General features: G+C 35.2%; 1 protein-coding gene across 4 annotated transcripts in view; it reads right to left on the bottom strand.

Moving 5' to 3' along the window:
- Positions 1–6,724: 6,724 nt before the first annotated feature.
- The window catches only part of CDKL2 (cyclin dependent kinase like 2), a 33,257-nt gene continuing 19,774 nt past the window's right edge, over positions 6,725–20,207 (bottom strand). For 2 of the 4 annotated variants that reach the window (XM_088136820.1, XM_088136875.1), the window contains exons 8-12: positions 18,663–18,786; positions 16,475–16,764; positions 15,766–15,859; positions 14,604–14,721; positions 12,865–13,506 (exon numbers count right to left, since the gene is read on the bottom strand). In XM_088136820.1, coding sequence (XP_087992946.1) covers positions 13,307–13,506; positions 14,604–14,721; positions 15,766–15,859; positions 16,475–16,764; positions 18,663–18,786 — 826 coding nt within the window. In that variant the 3' untranslated portion in view covers positions 12,865–13,306. The other 2 variants (XM_088137011.1, XM_088136951.1) reach the window with 2 other exon arrangements.

Genomic DNA, 20,207 nt, shown 5'->3' with positions numbered 1-20,207 from the left:
TCTCCACTCATCAGGCTTTTGGCAAAGATCTAGATGAGTTACTTGCAGAGAATAATGAAATGCAAAAGAAGGCTATAGGTCTCCTCTCCCTTCCTTGGTAAATGTGAGAACCATAATCTGTATGGTTTGGGATCAAGGAATTAGGAGCCAATAATCTTACTTACTGCTGTTCTTTCATTAAACTACAATTCCCAGGATTCTTGGGGAGAATCATTGAGTTCACACATCATATAAAGTTGCAATGTTTCATTGATTCTGGCTAAACTTTAGAATGTTATATAAGAACCCAAGCCATTGTAGTTTGATAGCTATGGTTTACAATTTACCATGATGTGAGGACCCAGCCATTTATGCTTTCTTCAATAAGCCATAAGTAAGCAGATTAGTGAACCTAGGAAAATGAAACACTGTTAACTAACAACTGTAGGTTTGGAGTATGTATCCCCTACAGCAATTTGGGTATTTCCCTTACAAGACAGAATACAATAATGAAAACTCTGTGCATAGATTACATTGGTGTGAGTCATCTTCATGAGTTCTAGTTAGCTCCAAACCTCTCCAGAAACAGATATATCGACAGTATAAATATACAGTTAACAGCCTGCCCTTCTTTCACAAACATCCTTTACCAAAGTGTTACCTTAGTAATATAAAATCCAGTAAAAGTATAAGGCATTGTTTCTTTAAAGACACACAAGCTCCAAACTTTCTCCTTGTTCTCTTTCATTAGGTATTAAAGAGATTTCTGCAACAGGAATGTGCTACAGTGAAATTAAAACTCTGTTAACAAACCTGTTGCATTATCAAGACCTGTATGGATTATTTTCAACATTTCTTTGAGTGCTGGGTTCACTGTGATCTTTCCATGTTGAATGTTTAATAAACATGTTTAAAATGCAGAGTTTTCAGTCTTGTTCCACACCTTCTCTTCAGGAAGATGTTCAGAGATGGAATCAGCCTATGTACACAGACTTGGGGGTTCAACAATATTCAGAGCATAGTTGCTGGACAGATGTTTGTAAGTAAGATTTACATTTGATCAACCAAAGACTTATCTTTCCATCCACAATAGCCATCTGATTGTTATTGGATCTGTACCTGCAATTTATTACTACAGTATACGATTTGGGAATTTTTTCATGTAGAATCCAAAGAAAAAGTGAGTAACATCCCTGAAAACAGATATAAGGATACAATATTAATTCTGTATTGAAGGTGTAATATTCCCATAAATGCAAAGAACTAAAGGTCTGTGAAATCTGATCATGTATATTTATTTGGGCAAGATAGTGTTGTATATTCCTAAATGTTTGCCAAAATAGCAATGCCTGTTCCAGGGGCCCAACAGTTTGAGATTTGATTTTAAAGTATGCTGGGTAAGTAACCGAATGCCACTACTAGGCAAAAGTTGCAAAGTATTAATTGAAAAAAAAAAAACCCTGCCTGAAGAACAGAGCTGTATTCCTTCCAAAATCTTATTCAGCAACAAAACCCACACCAAAGAAGTGCTGAGTGAAGCTTCTGCTCCAGAAGTTTATAATTACAGTACTCAGTCTGCTACAGTCTTGAACCTGCTGCCTGATATATTCAATGCAAATGAATCAGAAACAGACCACAGAAGGAACAGATTAATTCATGAATAATTATCTGCACATGTGCTTATCTTTGCCAATGGGCTTTGATTCAAATAACCCAACATTCATCCCATCCCTGTGCAGAACTGGGTTTGATTGGTTTCATTCTTGCTGTGCCTTGGAGAAGTGGACACTCCAAAATGAGCATACCTGCTACTGATCTTTGAACTATAATTTTTCATTTGGCTCTGCAAGCTGCAGGGAACTGAGGGACAATTGCACTGGGTGCCCAGGGTGGTTCCTTTTCCTTGGGGAGAGCGGAAAGCTATGGTAAGAGGAAAGATGGCCCAAGAGGGAATAGTCAAGCATCCCCTTCCACTCCCAGCCTCCATGATGGGATCCCCTTCCAGGCAACCAGCCTGCAGCCTCCATGATGGGATTCGGTTATTCGGAAAGAAGAAACAAGAAACAGGTTCTGCTAAGGAATTTTTGAGTTCATATGCAAGACAGCCTGCACTAGAACTGTCTACTAACTGGAACTTAATTCCCTCTATGCCCTGGTTATAGAACATTCAATGAATCATGTGAAGCCCAGATAATGGGAATAAGAAGAATGAACTGAAACAGCCACAACAAAATAATGTTTATTTCTAATAACCAAGAGTGCTATATAATGGTTCTAATCTAATACATGTGCTTTTTGATTTTCATATTCACTCTTATAATAGTCAAAGGTCACTGAGGTTGAAATGAATCATTTTTAAAATGCTATAGCTTTTCCAAAGATTACATGAGATCAAGCAATATTTTTAGCTGTACGTTTTCCTCTTCAGGAAATAATAGATTTTATCCATGAAAACAGGAAAAGCTCCCTTTCCTGATGCTATCTTAATTGGTAATAAGAGACATATATTGATTTTTTTGCTCCTGTATTGTTGGAGCAAAATGATGTTCTTCTGAATAATGTTTTTCCAGCTTCCTTCAATGAGGCTTATATAAATGGGAGCTGAAGGCTGGTTAAAGATTCCATTTCCTAATTAAATGCTGATGCCAATACATTCTGACATATACTGTAGATTACAAAAAATATGACCTTTGATTGCCCATCCACTGCAATACAATTTTATAAAATAGGACAAGTCTTCGATAATATTAGACTATTAATTGATATTTTAGATAGACAAGTGTATCTACTGAAGGACACAAAGTTAAAATACTGGCACTGGGTGAACGTGTAGTCAGCAGTATAAGATTCAGATCTCTGATCTCATCTTGAAATCAAGTTGCTGCAGTTACCTTATGAAGTGACACCTGTCTGCGTGTGTTCTTAGCTGGACCCTTCTGCTGTACTATATGCATAGGCTAAGGAAATTATATCTTACTAGCCATCTAGAATTCTTTAACGGCAGTTATCATATTTTAAGTCATTTCTCTGAAAATTAGATTTGCCAGTACATTGGGAATATCTGGAACAAATATAAATTTCATTTTGATTAAAATGTTTATAGTCTTATCCTTCAACCAGGGTTATTGTGATTCCCTCAGATGTCTAATGGAGCTCATCAAGGATGCTCTTTGTCACATAATAGTTAATTGGTACTGTCTTATTACTGTTGATTAGCCTGTCTTATCAAGCAACTGAAGGACATTCTAGGCAAAAGGTAGCTGGAGCTGAACCCATATAGATGATCTACTACAGATATTCCTCGACTTATCACAATAGGGACTGGAAAATTCATTAAGAGGTGCAGTCATTAAATGAGGCATCATGTGATCGCACCTGATTTTACGACCTTTTTTGCTGCAGTTGTTAAGCAAATCACTGTGGCTGTTAAGCAAATCATGTGGTCATTAAGTGAATCATGTGGTTGTTAGGCAAATCCGGCTTCCCCCATGGATTTTCCTTGTTGGAAGCCAGGTGGGAAGGTCACAAATGGGGATCGCATAAATACATACTGGTTGCCAAGCACCTGAATTTTGGTCATATGACTGTGGGGATGATGCAACAGTTGTAAGTCCAAGGACTTGTTTTAAGTCACCTTTTTCAGAACCATCCTAATTTCAAATGGTCCTAAATGAATGGTCGTAAGCCGAGGACTACCTGTATGTCTTATTGATAGTTATGAATCTTCTATATCAAAATTTATTGATACAGTACATTTGATAAATTTTCAGGTTATTTAATTAATTGGAGTGAAGTCTCATACATTTTCCATAAGCTGTAATGTATTTATGGGAATTTGTACAAATTTGGGGTTGTATGTCTTTTCCATTATTTGGCCTTTGACCACACCTAAAGTTATAATAATTCTCTTAAGGAATTTTAAGTAGATTGATCTTCTTTAAAAAGTTTCTATGAGAAGGGTAAGTCTATAGATTTTCTTTATCCAAGTTACAGCTATCATGTAACGATGATGATTTTAACATTCCTTTCACATTTATCATTGGACATACATTTTTACTTCTATTTCTCTATGGAATCCATGTGATCAAGTCCCCAAACCATTACAATACAATTAGAAAGCTACTATGTGAACCTTCTAATACCTTGACAGAAGCTTGTTTCCTTTTTTTAATTAAAGTTCTGTTGTATTTACAGCATTAAAGGCCACAATGCATATCTTGGGACAGAATATTTTGAGCCTTATTCACATGACAGTCTGGGATAATCCTAGTTTGAAAATTGCAGGTAAATCTTTTGTTGGGATTACAATTGATTGATTATGTACCATCAAGTCAATGTCAACTCAGCGACCACATAAATAGATTTTCTCCATGACGATCTGTCCTTAACCCGGTCTTTCAGGTCTTCCAACTGTGGACCCATTGCCATGGTAACAAAATCCATCTACCTTGCTGTTGGTTGTCCTCTTCTCTTTCCTTCCACCTTTCTCAGCATTAGAGCTTTCTCCAGAGAGCTAGGTCTTCACATAATGTGTCCAAAGTAGGATAATTTGAGCCTGGTCATTTGCGCCTCAAGTGAGAACTCTGGGTTGATTTGTTAAATGATCCATTTGTTTGTTTTCTTAGTTATCCATGGTATTCTTGAGTCCTCTCCACACCAAAGTTCAAAAGAATCAATACAATGCTCTGTTTCTTCAAAGTCCAACTTTTGCTTCCATAGAGTGTCACAGGGAATACTATTGCCTGCATTAGTCTGATCTTGGGGCTACAATACATGGGCTAATAGAGATAATATTTAATAATGTTATTGCAAAAATTTAGATTGTCAAAACCTGCAGAATGGCAGCATATTCAGTTAAATCTTTTAACTTCACAATTTGATTCAAATGTGTAAACTGCATCTAAAATTCCTGAATAACCATCAGGATTGAAATCTATTTTGGACCACTCCAAATCTACAATTTTTAAATAGTTAAAGACTATTGCTACGGTAGATATTAGTTACTTGCAAGAACTTTAGAATAAAGAATTGGAATTTCTATATTAACAAAGCAGTACTTAAACATCCTGAAAAATATTTTTGTTTTTGAGAATATTTAAACAAAATATTTATGCTTATTGGATATGAATGGTTAGCTGCCATGTATTATACTTGTACTGGAAGTGTAAAATGATGGAGCATATGCTTCTCCGTATAACATGGGCTTGCCTCACTATTGTCACAATTTGGTTTAATATCCATATATTTGTTAATGCAATTTTGGGAAGAGGAATATGGTTTAAGTTGATGCTGAGGGAGAGGGGGAAAAAAAGAGGAAAGGTCTTCCATGGTAAAACAGCCAAGCATCTCCTTCCACTCCCACTCTAGATTGCAGTCTCCATGGCTGCTTTGGTTGGTTAAACATGGCAGAGTAGGAAACATTCACAACTGAAGCCGTTTTCAGCCATTCAGCCTGCTCATACGAAAACTAAAAGCAGAAAGGTGTATGAGCATACAAAGACTCCTACATATATTCAAGGAAATATTAATAAAAGCTCTTTTCTCATCTTAGCCCTCAACAATGAAATGTGTCCAATTTAAAGGGTGAAATTAACGGGCTGCACACCTGCATAAACCCAGACAGGAGTGAGTCTAGTCCTCCGTCCTGGTTTGTATATATTATATTGTCTAATATTTGGTTTCTTCTTAAATCTGTAGAAAGGAAAACTTAGTTCTTTACCATATACAGTGGTGCTTACGTCTGTGAACTCTTTAGAATTTTCAGTATTTCTGAATATGACCTAATATGTGATTTGTTTTCCACACAAGTCCTAAAACTAAATAAAGAGAATCCAATTAAACAAATGAGTCAAAAAATTATACTTGTGCATTTATTGAGGAGAATGATCCACAGCTATATTGTGTGTTCCATTTAAACACTTTTAAAGCTTCCAGTTGCATTTTAACTAGTGTCAATCCTTTATAGTAGTTACTCCTATCTCAATCTCCTTGGAATGATATAAAATCCAGTATCTTTTTGAATGTATTTCTGTAGTTCTTTATTAATAATAAACATTCAATTTAGGTTTCCCTGGGCATACTCCAAGATTAGTAACTAGAATATCACACCTTTCTTTAGCAGCACCCCAAAGGCAAACCTGACTCCACTGCAGTTTTGAAATGTATGCACTGTAGGAAATATGCAGAAGACAAGTTTGTTTCAAAGCCATTATAAAGGTAGGGAGAGAAAAAAAGATTTGTAAGAATATGAAGCCACAGCTTGGAACAAGCACTATGTGTTTTGGGAGGCAGTTACCCTATGGACAGAAGGTGTATCCAGGCAGATCTGTCCAAAGAACGCTCTATGCAAGGGTGAGAAATGGTGATGAGCATTCTTGATCTCCTCTTCCCTGGCCAACTGCATATGGAAAAGGAATTGTTCCTTCCAAATCCTGATTTACCCAATTTTGAATTCACTTGGTGAGCCTTTACAAATGGCCAGCAGGGAAAGGGCAAAGCAGGAGAGTGGCAGAAGTGGCCCACTCATTTCAGCTTTTTCCCTGCTTAAATGCACAAACTCCCCACTTTTAGTCATACCTAAAGAAAAGTAGGTCCAATGGTTAAAGAACCGCTCTACAGGAAGCCTAAAAAGCTGGCAGGATGCTGCATTTCACTTATTTCAACGCATTAACTCACCTTCTCAAGTCAGTTGTTTCTGCTTTACCATCACTGATTTTTAAATCGCTGATCAAAGACGAGACAGACATTTAATTAACATTTTTATTTACACAATGAGAAATACATGTTTGAACATTGCAAAGCCACAGAGCTCAGAAATTACAGGTTATTTAAGTGTTGAAATCAGAATGGTATTTTGTGGTAACAGAGGGAAGAGGTCAGTATTTGTATAAAAATGGCAGCATTTATTGTCTGAATATAGATCTGGTTCTTTTTTTTTAAATTTTAGCTTACTATTTCTCATAGATTGACAGGTCAACCATAAATATTGGCCTATGTTTCACCCAGTAAAGACAGTTTGTTTTCTTAAAGGCTGGATATTTCTGCTACAAATAGAATTATGTTTATTTGCCATAAACTATAATAGCAGTATCATAAAGTTCACATATTAAAATAATGCCATCAGTGAATTAATAAAAACAAAATCTAATATAAAAATATCTCTGGACAGTAGATGCATTTAAAAATATATACATTATTTGTCTAATCTCTGAATTGTTTTATCCACATCCTTTAACAAATAATCAGTTTAAAAAATTACATGCCAATGGAAAGTTATTTCTAAACTAAGAGACAATATTCCTATCTGATAAAGGGGATAAGACAGAAGATGATAGGAAGGTATTTTCTCCTAAAATAAGTCATAATTTCTAAGTCATAGCTGGAAAAGAAACAACGCTATCAAATCCCCTTTAATCAGTCATAACAAACATGTCCTTTTGAATTCAAGGGATATACTCTAAGAAAATCGAAGTATGCATCTCCTCACATACTGATGCCCTTGGCCACTGGATTGGGCATTCTTGGCTTAAATACTGGGGTAAAAGAAGAGAAAGAAAGAGAAGGCCTAGGAGAAAACTTGGGGGCCGGGAACTGCAACCAAGGGATGAAATGAGTGGATAAGTGTGAGCAAAAGAGGGAAAAAATAGGAAATTTGTAGGACCCATTCACTTTTGGCTCTAGACACCTATTAATTTTTCTGGAAAGAATGAGACACTAGAGAGAAGTTTCCCACTTCAGATGTAAATTACCTATACAGCATAATATAGATATATGTGGAGCAAACCTCAATAGAATTCTTTTCAAGGGTGCGTCAAATAAACAGTGCCTGCAGAGTTTAACAATACTTATTCAAAAGTAAATTGTTTATATCTAAGGTATTTAACTTTATGTTCATCTCACCGAAACATTGGAGGCTGCCCTCCATCAAGTCAGTCATAGTTAGTTACGCTGACCACCAGCAGTATCCCAGAGTTTTCAGCCTACTTGGTTCTGCGCCCCCCCGCCCACCTCAGACCCTTGGAAGTGAACCTTTTTCATTTAAAGCAGATTCTTTACCACTATACTATTTTGTATCTGGTATAGAAATCATATTATCTGGGATGAGGTGGCAAAAAAGACAAGTTGGAGAGGGAAAGAGGATAGGCAGCAAACTCAGGCTATAAGCACTGAGGAGAAGGTAACAGAATCCATTAATCTGTTTTGATTGTCACTGTATAGTCAGATATTTAATGGTTCTCATCAATAATTTCTGCAGCAGCTGTTGGTTATTTTTAGTTAATCAGAAGAAATCATTTCTTTAAAAAATACCAGGTTGAACCTTTGTTACATTAGAATTCTATTCTCCCTTCAAGAATCATAGTCCTCCACTCTCTCTCCTATAATACAATAGCTATATACCATCTTACACTGGTAACTATGCAGCCTATTGTGGATTAGAATACGTGTAATAGCCTATTATTTTCTGCATACATGCCAGTACAAAGATACAATCAGAGAATTATCTTGCTATGCATAAACAAAGAATCATACATTTGTTTTCGTTTTTATGGAAACTATTAACAGTTTATGTGGAGTTTAAAAACCGCTGTAACACTTGCATAGCAAAATATATTGCCCCAAGCTCCAAATGTTGCTTTTATGACCTCAAATTAAGCCTTTTCTCTATCCTGCAGTTTCTATTATTTATTTTAAAAAACAGCTCTTATTCATGACATTTGTAGTGGGAAGTGAGAAGCAAAAGGTGCATTTTTGCTAAACTGGCTCTCTTCTTAGATGTAGTTCCAGGTCCTTCCTCTTCCTAATTATTGTAGGCCTTAGCAAGAAATCTTAGCATAATAAGGTGCACAAGTTATATAAACAAACAAGGCAGTATCACTTTGACTTCAGAACTCCCTCCTTAAGTTTCTTTACAGGGCTTAAAATAGGGTAAACAGTACCTGGCCCTCTAAGACTGTTGGACTGTAGTTTACTTCATCATCACATCTGATCATGCTGGCTAGGCAGAAGGGAATTGGAGTTTAACAGAATCTAGAGAATTACATGATACCCTTTTAAATGAATTTTATTCAAGTTCATTTAGGTGGAATACTTTCCACTCCCTTAATTAAAAATATATGAACTAAAATCACCCTGGGCAGATGGGCAGACTAGCATCAGTCACAGTTCTCCACATCTGTAGCAATGACAGATGGGCTGAAGATCTGTGCACAAGCATAAACATAATGTATTGTTAGAATATATAAAATCTTACCGACTCATTTATAAATTATTCAAGAAGTGCCCTTTTCAACAGAGACTCTTACACTGGAAAGATAAAATACTGTAAATATAGTAGAAGGGAAAGGGAGAAAAAAAGAATATTGCATATTATAGCATAAGTTTCAATCAACAGACTCAGAGTTCTAGGCTGGGCAGTATATAACTCAATTATGATATTAAAGAGCATTTTTACCACTGACCTGGCTATGATTCAACATACTGTTTTTTTTTAATTAATATATAACTATATCCATCCATATTTTTGAAAAGCACTTGTTTTATAAAAGAATTGCTTTGTTTTCATTAAAATACTGAGGCCAAAGGAGATAAAATTTGCTCATCCAAATTCCAGCAAGTAGCAGCCAAACGCCAAATGGTTCACCTTAACTGTAGAACCCCCTCCTTCATTATCTGTTACAAAGCTTTTAGTGGCAAATAAGAAAAACTTAAAATTGTCATCAGCCTCTAAGGCAGCATCTTCAGTATCAGAAAACAAATTTGCATTTCTCATAAATCATGCCAAATCACTCATTGCAATAGCAAACACAAAGGACACATCTACAGATCAAATTTAAGTGCCTTTTTAAAAAATAACTCTAGCTTGTGGAGTACTGAATGTTCAGCAATGTACAGAATCGGTTTCTGGTATTTCCTGGAGAGAAGAAATCAGTATTAAACTAGTGCAAGTCTATTTTGCAGACTAGAGTTGGTAATTTTTTTGGCCTGCCTTTAGGTATCTTTAGGAGATACAGCCAGTAATATTACAATGTGGACAGTCTAAATTTTTAAATACATATTTCTTTTACTTTTTTGGTGAAGGGGTTAAGAGTTAGAACTGCTACCTTAAGCCTTGTGGAGACTTAAGGGCCTATTTTGCCTCTACTCACAAAATACCTGGGAGTAGGGGGAGATGTAGGCATTTTTAAGCAGTGTAGTTGGTACCACAAAGCACTGGATTTGCCATTTAAATTTCTCCAAATCACCAAAATAGAAAAACAGTGGCTCTGTAACGTTCAGTTTTGCTGGAGATCTAGAGAGGCTGCCAATGGGAAGCTGGTGGGTGGGGAGGCACCCACATGGTGCTCAGAATGCCCATCCTTGGTATAGATACAAAATACCACTGGTATTCTAATAATAATTATTAAAATTTTATTATTATCTGGCAGTTAAAAATGTCGTATATCTGTTTACTCAAAACAGTAACAATGCTCAGAACTTCCAAATGCGTTGAGAAGAGTTTTAAAGGCAAATATATACAAACAACACTGATATTCACAACATACTTTTTAAGCATCTTCAATGATGTGTCTTATATTAAGAATGCTTTAGAAAAGCCTATGATCAATTCACATTATTTGGGTACAGTGATGGTAAATAGAAAATACTACTCAAATAACATTAACTTCAATTTTCATACAACTGTCACAGTGTTAAAGAACTATGAACATGTCATCATGCTAGATTCATGGACAAAGGGTAACTGAAGGGTAAATGGAGAGCAAGGCTAGTTTATAGAGAGCCTGTTTTCCCATAGTTTGGGAGTGATTTTCCTTGAATGCATGCTTGTAACTGCATGAAGATAATTCAGTGTAAATCAGAAGGAGATGAATAGATAAACAAAGAGCTATGCATGACTGCAAGCATTCTCTTGATCTTGGCAGAAATCTTATACAAAAGAAACGTATCCCTTGAGCTGAGTTTGATTCTTGGTGACTTCAGTGCTGAGCTTGACTGGGAATCAATTTTTTTCAACTTCCCAGTCTAGTCTACAGCCTTGCAATTTCTTGGCAACCTCTTATCCAAGTACTAACCAGGTCACATCCTGCTTAGTTTTTTTTCAAAATCATCCAAAGTTAGTTTATATAGAGGGAAAGTATTTGTCATAGATATTGCCACAAATATGGGCTGTAACTGATAAATTTTAACCAAAAGCATAAACATAATATTAAGCAATAATTTTATCTTATACCAAAGCATAATCTGCTCTTTTTCCTAAAATACCATTACTAGGCCTGGTTTGCATACCGTATTCAGTCATAGTTAATATAACCATGCTCTCTTGAATAAACCACAGCTGGCTAGGGTTCATACAAAATTCTAAGCTAAAACCAAACAAACTAGGTTATATTATGGTTATATATTGTCAGAATCAGTCCACAGTTTCACTGATACAAATTCACTCTGGGTTTATCTCAATGGAAATTTGTACTAATTTTGCTTCACTTTAAGGGTTTACAGAAGATCCCTGCTAGATTAGAGCTAAGGCTAATTAGCCCAAAATTCTATTATCTACAGGAATGAACGAGGTTCTTAAAAGAAAGCTAAAGAACAGAGTATCAAGTCAATGACCCTCCCGATAATTTTGCCCCCTCACAGCTATAATTTAACAGTATGCTCCAGAGGCTTTTAAGAAATGCAGTTTGGTGAAAGTGAAAAAAAAATCTGTTAAGAAATCCTTAGCTCCCTGTGCACAAATTGTTCCTTAGGGTGGAATGATTCTGACAACTTAGCCTTATGACATAGCTATGCCCTCATCCTACTCTTCTTGAATGCACAGAAGTTGCCCCGCTTTTTTTCTGTCATTTAAATATTACTGATTTCTTTGTGACTTCAATTCAAATTGCAAAGTATTCAGCAAAGAGTTTGAAATTAAAAAAACAAAAATGGATGCTTGTAACATACATATTAGTGGAACACAATGCTGTAAAATCCACCTACCCTTGTCCAAGTACTTACATGCTTGACCTCATACTTCATGCTAAGTCATAATATAATTTCATAGGCATCTACAAATAGCCATGATGATGCCAAAACTATGAAATATGTGTTGGGATGTCACAATGCATGTTCTGTCCTTTCATATTTGTATTGCAATGTTGAATGAAATGAATATAAGTATATAAGGGATGGAGTTTGTGTTGCAATGTTGTGATACATGTTTCATCACTTGCCCCACTTTGGCCCCCATCGGTACCTGTGTCTGATTTGTTTGCTGTTTACCATGATGTATGAATAGCTAGTTTAAAAAACAAAACAAAACATGTTTTCAAAAGCCTGACTTACTGTATGATGTGAACCCAGCTCATATTTACATATGACAGACAGCTTTTCTGTAGAAAATGTGAATCATCATTGAAAAATTGTTCAACATTTGGAGAATTTCATTTAAATTGTTGAATCTGTTTAGATTGGTATCTTCGACTGTTAGAGATCCCTTCTCTCAACACTTTCCTGCTGAATTCCATCAATCTTCAAGATCAATGAAATGATTAATTATAGATTATTTTGTTCATACACAACATGTTATAAAAGAAGTAGCAGTCTTAGTACCATGGTTACTATAAAATAATTTGATTTTTTTCCTTTTACTGCCTTTATTTATTTATCATATTTGTATAGCTGCCCATCTCACAAGAGAGTGACTCTTATCCTAGCTGTAGCAAAATACTTGCAACTGCCGCCCCATCCCCCAACTTCAAAGTACCTCCATGATAAGGGTGTAAAAGTGCTGCAGGAGCATATCAGTGGGAATCATGTAAGAGTTGCCGGTTCCACTTATTACTAATGCCCTACTTTGGGGAAAGTGGCTTCTGAAGTATCTTGCAAGGAGCTTCCAGATATCTGCAAATCAAGTAAATTTTAATTGAATTTCAAGGATGATAATGTTTTGGTAGCAGTTAGTGTTATCAGAAAGATACTCTCAGTAAGAAATAACAGTAACTAGATTCTGTTATCATGCTTGATCACATTAAAGAAATTTTATGAATCTTTATTTTGTTCCCCTCAGTCATCTTTTTATAAATTAAAAAGCCCAACCTCATAAATATTTCACTTTCTCTAAAGCTTCTCTATCATGTTTCTTCTGAGATAACACTGATATAACAGTATTCTAACTGAGCTGTACCAAATTTAAATGTCATTATGATCTTCCTTGCTCTATTTTCAATACATTTACTAATAATTACAAAGGTAAAAGCAAGGTGTTTTTTTCCCTAAGGAATACCCTGCATTTTTTAAAGGGAGGCAAAGCTGCATATTGGAAAGATATATACCTCACATGTATGACTTACTAGCTCATTTTGTTAACAAGAAAGAAAAATGGATACCATAAGCTTTGAAGTAAGCATTTACTTACTCCCCAAATGAGAGGAACTGTGAGTACCTGATGCAGAGCCAGGCCTGGATTCTGAAGATCTACTGTGGCAAGAGATGGCATGCGAGACTCTGGAACAACTTTGTTGTCTTTCTTCAGAAATCTGGAACTCCAAGCTATTTATGAAGGAAGCATTTGATTTTTGTTTAACAGAAATTAACTTTTGCGAAAGTACCATTCTTCCTAAAACTCACAGTGTTACATATGACTTTGAGTTGCTTTTTCTTTTGATTTGACTGATTCAAACTATTATCTGCCAGCCATTGATTTATAACAGGGTGGACAACACGTGGCCCTCTAAGACTGTTGGACTGCAGTTTACGTCATCATCACATCTGGTCATGCTGGCTAGGAGAAGGTAATTGAAGTTTAACAGAATCTAGAGTTACATGGTACCCTTTTAAATGAGTTTTGTTCAAGTTTGCTTGAATATTTTAAATTTAGCTGGAATATTTTCCACTCCCTTAATTAAAAAACTAATATGGACTAAAATAATTCCAGACAGATGGGTGGACTAGCATCAGTCACAGTTTTCCACATCTGCAGCAAAGACAGATGCCCTGTCTATTATGGGCTGAACATCTGTCCACAAGCATAAGCACAATGAATTGTTAGGATGTATCATATATGGAACTTGCACCCACACAAATGAATTCAAAAGTCACTCTGCAAATGGAATACATTTTAATTACTAACTTCGTCATTTTAGTGTTCCGAGCAGAGTAAAATTTCACTGCTTAAAAATATCACATTTCAGAAAAATGTGACTGTGGCAATGATACACTGGGCTATTTTTTTTTTCTTTACCTTTGAATATCATGATTATTTGATCAATTCTGAAATCAAAAAGGGAACTACAACTACTTTTATAAAAGACCCTTTATAGACTTTTTGCTGAAAATGGATAAAAATGAACCACTGATTTCAGGATTTATTGATTAAAAAGGTTTGTTTATGGGAAGAGGAACTATAATATGCAATATGGAAGGGTGGAGATGGTAACTGCTATGTTAACTGCTGCAAAGAAGATTGGAAGTCAGTTCTTTAAATATGTTTCTTTTTCTTGCTTTTTTGTTATTCACTTTTGCTTTTACTGTTTTATAATCTTTTTCTTTTTTCTATTCTATGTTTCTTTAATTTTTAAAATCTTTGTAAAATTTTCTTTTAATAAAAATTATTCATAAAAATTCTGAAATCAAACACAAACCCTTACCATCCACACCTTTGAGTTCAGGGAGATGGCTGTAATTAAGCTCTGGCAAATGGACATCTGCTTTAGAAAACTCCCACTTTTTCTTGAGGGACTGTATGGCATTGTTCTCTTTTGACATCTATTACCAAGCAAATGAAATATGAAGGTTGCTTTGCAAAAAATAAATCCTAAAGTGAAACATTTTATACAGAGATTATATAAGTAGTACTAAATGTCTGCTCCATCCTATATTAATGGGAAGCCCATTCTCTAACAGACAAAAGAACAACTAGCATAACAGAGAGATAGCAGCGGAGGGAGGGGGGGGACATCAAGATTTGCAAAAATCTGTAGAAACAAATGCTAGCTATTAAAAGTATAATGTTGGAATATGGCTGGGGAAGGATGCTATGGGCAAAGACTTAAGTTATCAGCTAAATGAGGGCTATTCTCCATTAAGAAAACCTGAAAGCTTGAGTTGCATCTAATAGTAGTAGACCGACCTTCTAGGTACCAATAAAGGCCATTCTCCCCATTAAGAAAAAACACACACTTTGCATAATATATCCTAATCTCCAAATGGAAAATGGTTTGGGCCTACATCTTGATGAGCTTTCAAAGCAGATGCTAAATGAATTATGGAAATGTAACAAAAATGATAATTTGCATAAATTGGACAGGTATAGTTACAAAGAAGTGTCAATATATATACTTCAGAAAGAGAAAAAGCATTAATTTTGTTACAAATTTCTAACTGAACAGGATTAAAGAAACTTCTACTTCTTCTTTCAAGAAATGTTTTGCACCTTTATAAAAGATGCCTAGGTTTCTTTCTTCCTTTCTTATGTGATTTTTTCTGGTGCTGTGCATGTTTCATTGTAGATTTGCTGGTAGGGACTACTTTATTTTTATTGATCTTAAATGACATGGGAAGCATTTTTGGCTGATGAGTAGAATATTTTAAATAAACAAAAGAATACCAATATAAGAAGGAGAGATAAAATGTTAGAGAAAGGCTCTACTTGTTGGGTACATGTAGAAGAGACATGGAGAACTTTACTCCTCTGGCTCTGCCCTCTTTCCAAGGCCTGCATGCTCAACCAATGTTTGCAAATTCCTACAAGATCTGGCTACATAGATACCAAATGTCAGGAAGGTTCAAATATTTTTAAAAAGTGCTTACCGATGCTGTTAAGTTCACATTATAGTGACCTGCTGGTGATTTTTTGCCTTGCTTGATGCAAGGATTGAAATATATTTTGGTTTTCTCATCAATTCTAGAAATAAACACACATAGAATGGTCATCCTTAAATTTAAAAGCCAGTTCCAAGACTATATAACTGAAAAACAGAATTGTCCAAGATTGATCTACAGGCACAAGATGATGAAATCTTGCAGAAATTAATTAGGTCTAGGTCTGGGTAAGTGTCTGTATAGAAGATTGCTAACATGAGTTAATGTTGGAGTTGTGCTGTATAGAGATTAGACATGAGCTAACACTTGCTAATAGCTAGGTAAGAGTTTTCTCTCTCCTTCTTCAACCCTTCTCCCCCCTGTAATGTCTACTCAGTTATTGGCCTTTTATTCCACTGCTGATCAGGTTTTGTTTGTTTGTTTTTTGTTTAATCACACCCTGACTTGAAGGCCTAAACCTAAGAAAAACATTGTTGGAACAATCCTCATTTTGCACAGGATGAGCCCTTCATCCTATATGGAAGAAAGTATACATTTAAAACACTGTACCTATATAATTATGAACATATTGTATGAATTAGTCCTTAAGTATCATTATATAGGATGCAAAGATGTGTATACTCTAAATAGAAATGGCTTAACTAGAAGGTAATCTGCAGTACTGATATCAATTTGATACTTTATTCTGATTTTGTACCTGTAATTATGAGTTGCCAATCTTGTCCCTATTGTGGGGGTCCCACTGATGCTGGATGGTGTGGTGGAATAGTTCTGTGCAATGGGAGGAATTACCATGCTTGGATTCTTCACATATTCTAGACTATTATTTGAATCTTTCAGATATGTTGGAATTGCATTAATTTGTCCAGCACTATTATCATACAGGAAACTCATATGTGATGATCTCTCAGATTTCAGTATGTCAGCCTTAGATACTTTCATTTTGAACAGCTTGGAGTCTCTGAACTTTGAATCTACATTTAAATCCTGTAACAAAACACAAGCCAAGTGAACTGAGCAGAAGTGAAAATTAATAGGCAGTGTTATGTGAAGGACACAGAAAACTCTAATTCTGTTAACATTTGCATCATCTAGAGGAACTACATGGGAAAACAATACTTTTATCTGCAAGAGGCAACCAATCACCATTCAGATCCACAGTATTGCTCTATTTGTGTACAATTATCCTGATCCAACTATGGAAGAAAACAGCTTCTGTTTTTCCTCACTGAAACAAACAAAAAGTCAAATTTATAATAAGAATTCAACAGAGATGGCAACAAATCTGAGTCTGTCATGAAGTGAGTCTGTCACTTGACAAACACCTAAGGCCAATCTTGGTTCTCTGATGAGTTTGCCTGCATGATATATACATGTATTTCCAATTATTTCCATGTCCAAATATTCCATTATCATGCTTGAGGCAAACCTGATAGCCAAAATGCTGAGTTTGAGCTAAAAAACTTACTTTAGTTTTCTGAAATGTGATGTCCAAACATTTTCCTATTTGGAATATAGGAGTTTCTATAATTGGATATACTTGAGAAAGGTTTACGTTATTTTGGAAGAACAGGGTTAAGAATTTTTCAGTAAGGTATTTGATTTACTACAAGAGTTAATATGCTTCTTTTTTAATGAAATGCTTTCTTTCAAAAGATTGCTTTCTTGCCCCCATTTCATTTCACTCTGAAAATGCCAACTCTTTTATTGATGAGACAGCAGGCAGCAATGAAGAGGCAAACACTCGTCAGCTATTTTAGAGACAACAGTGGGAATGAGAAGTTTAACCATCACCCTCAATAAACCACCCAGTTCCACAATATATGCTGGATAGTAGTATTCTCACATTTTTAAAATTCTTAGTAATTCTAAGTTATATTTGGTCTCTTTTGGTCTCTAATAAAGCCTGTTTATTCAATGGCAGCAGCTGAACCACATTTGCAGTTGAATTTATCCCATGTGTTATGTTACATAAATTGAGAAGCAGCACCCCTCCATAAAAGTTTTTAATTACTGTTCTTCAGAGTGAATATTATCAGAGACCTCAAATTGCTGCAACCTGATACAGATGAACCCCTCAGGAAACTGCAGTTCAAACCCATTCCTATGTCTCTGCAAAACCTTGTATACTGACAGCTATCCAGCTTCTGTTACCTAAATCTATATTTGAAAAAGCCCAGATTATATGAAATTATTGCAAATAGAATGCTAAGTCTGAAGATATTCCTGAAAAACAAACCTAATGTTTCATTAACATGTTTTTTTCACAAAAATTACATTCGTTAGAAATAACTGTCCTGAATTACACGTCAATGTTATTTACTGTAGATGATGCTTTGCCACATACATGCTATTAGTTTACCTAATCTGTGAAGTTTTGGTAGTTTTCCCTCCTTACAGATACGTAGATGTGGGTTGAAAGGGATATAAAATGTTAAAGTAGATAACAAAGAAAATAAAAAACCAATACATGTACAAACAAAAGGAAATTAAAGTGCATTCAAATGTTTATGTTAACAAAGGCATCAATATATTATCAATATAATTAAAACAATACATTTATTAATTACCAGGGAATACTGTATACATGCTAAAGGAAGAAGAATTTCAGAGGAACATACAAAGCATTGAAAATAGAGTGCTATTTAACTCCAGGGAGAAAACAGGGTTTGTATGCCAGATAGTTGACGTTCAACCTCCACCATTTCCAGTTGGAAAGCTCTTAGTTACAACACTCTGAAAGTCCCATCTCAAACAATGAGGAGTAATTTCCCATTGGCATAGATTAAACTTGGCTAGATGGACAATGGCTTGGCAGAAAATAAGGCATTTTTATATATTAATATACAATTATAAAGAAGGAAAAAATCCTGAGTTCCACAAACCTGGATTAAAAGCTTTTTTCTTTCATCACCTGTATCATCTTTGTCTTTCTTGTTTGTTCTTGATTTCTTGGGTAAAGAGTGTTCTTTTTCTTTCTGAATCTTGACTTTAAGTTCTTGAACAAACCTTATTTTCCATGTTTAAATGAAAAGATAAAAATAAAACTTTTATTAATAAACAAAAGCATTTACCAATCATATATTCACCTTTAAAACCCCTTTCTCTTATAAGGACTTTGTTATTATCAAATCTTTTCAAATTTACTGTGTTGGTAAGTAAAGATATTTCAATGCGGTTCTGGAAATTCTGGCATTTTATTTATCACTTCTTAATGTAGATATTCATCAAGAAGAAAAATTGTGTAAGAAAACTGCCACTTCAGCAAGTGTAAGGAAAACTCTATGAAGCTACTCTAAACCTACAAGCCAAATACAACTGAAGGAATAGAAAGGTCTTTCCATTGGAACACCTGTGTAGAAGTTAAAATACATATTAATAAACTATCACCTACGTTCTATTTCAAATCTAAATGATCTAACAGCAAACATCAAAGAAGGACCTCTGATGTAGATATTAATGTTTGGAAGGCTATGTGGATAGAAGTACTAATTTATATAGTTTTATCACAAATTGCTAAAAGCTCTAATAGTTCTGACCTGAATTCTTAGAATTGAGATCTCCGGAGCAGATGACACAAAATGAAATTTTTTTGAATTTTTGGCTTCTATCAACATTTTGGCTACTAAACTTTGGATCAATCAAATCTTCTAAATTATATTCAGAGACAACCTCACATACAATAATAGGTGTAATCCAGTCTGGAGATGTCCAACACGTAATAACTGAGGCTGAGTCCTACAGTTCCAAGATATTCCCATAAGTAAGGTACAAGCCATCACTTATAAAAAAAAAACTCATTTCCAACTTCTGGAGGAAGAAATGGCAGACCGAACACAGCTCCACAAAAAGCAGAGCTGATGACCGCACCAAAAAACGAAGAGTTGGTGAGTAGACCGGCTCTTCGGAACCTCTCGAGAAGCAGAGGATGGGAAATCGCCCACATGAGCTCCAAATAGTGGTCCCCAGCAGGTTTTGAGCACTGGGAGATGACAGGAATAGCTGTCTTGCTCGCAACCGTGGTCAGCGCTTTTTAAAGGACCCTGAGTTTGCAAACTTCCTTTTATAATCATGTTCAGAAATTGCTTGTTAACTACTTTTAAGCTATGAGAGACCTTCGGATCAACAAGTCTGAAAACACTGGGGGAGTTTTCCTTCAATCCTTCGTGAAAGAAAATTTTAATCTTAAATTTAAGAATTTAAAAAGTTTGAAATAAAAAGCAAAAATCTAAGTAAGACTTTAATCCTAGAAAGTTATAAATGGATTAAAGGCCCAGATAAATTTGGAATAAGATTTTGCAATTAATTATAAAGAATCCTTCTCGTGGGAAATAGGGAAATTTGGATTTCTGCAAAACAAAATAAAGATAAGCAATTTTAGAAATTTGACACTAGAGGGAACTAAAGATCTTAGTTAAAGGAGAAAAATA

Source organism: Python bivittatus, unplaced genomic scaffold (genome assembly GCF_059951505.1).
Source record: "Python bivittatus isolate LINGU-HERP-01145 unplaced genomic scaffold, Pbiv_v1 ctg000000_np1212, whole genome shotgun sequence".
NCBI classification, from domain to species: Eukaryota; Metazoa; Chordata; class Lepidosauria; order Squamata; family Pythonidae; genus Python; species Python bivittatus.
Note: the sequence above shows the minus strand (reverse complement) of the source record. Positions and strands in the feature narration are given on the sequence as shown.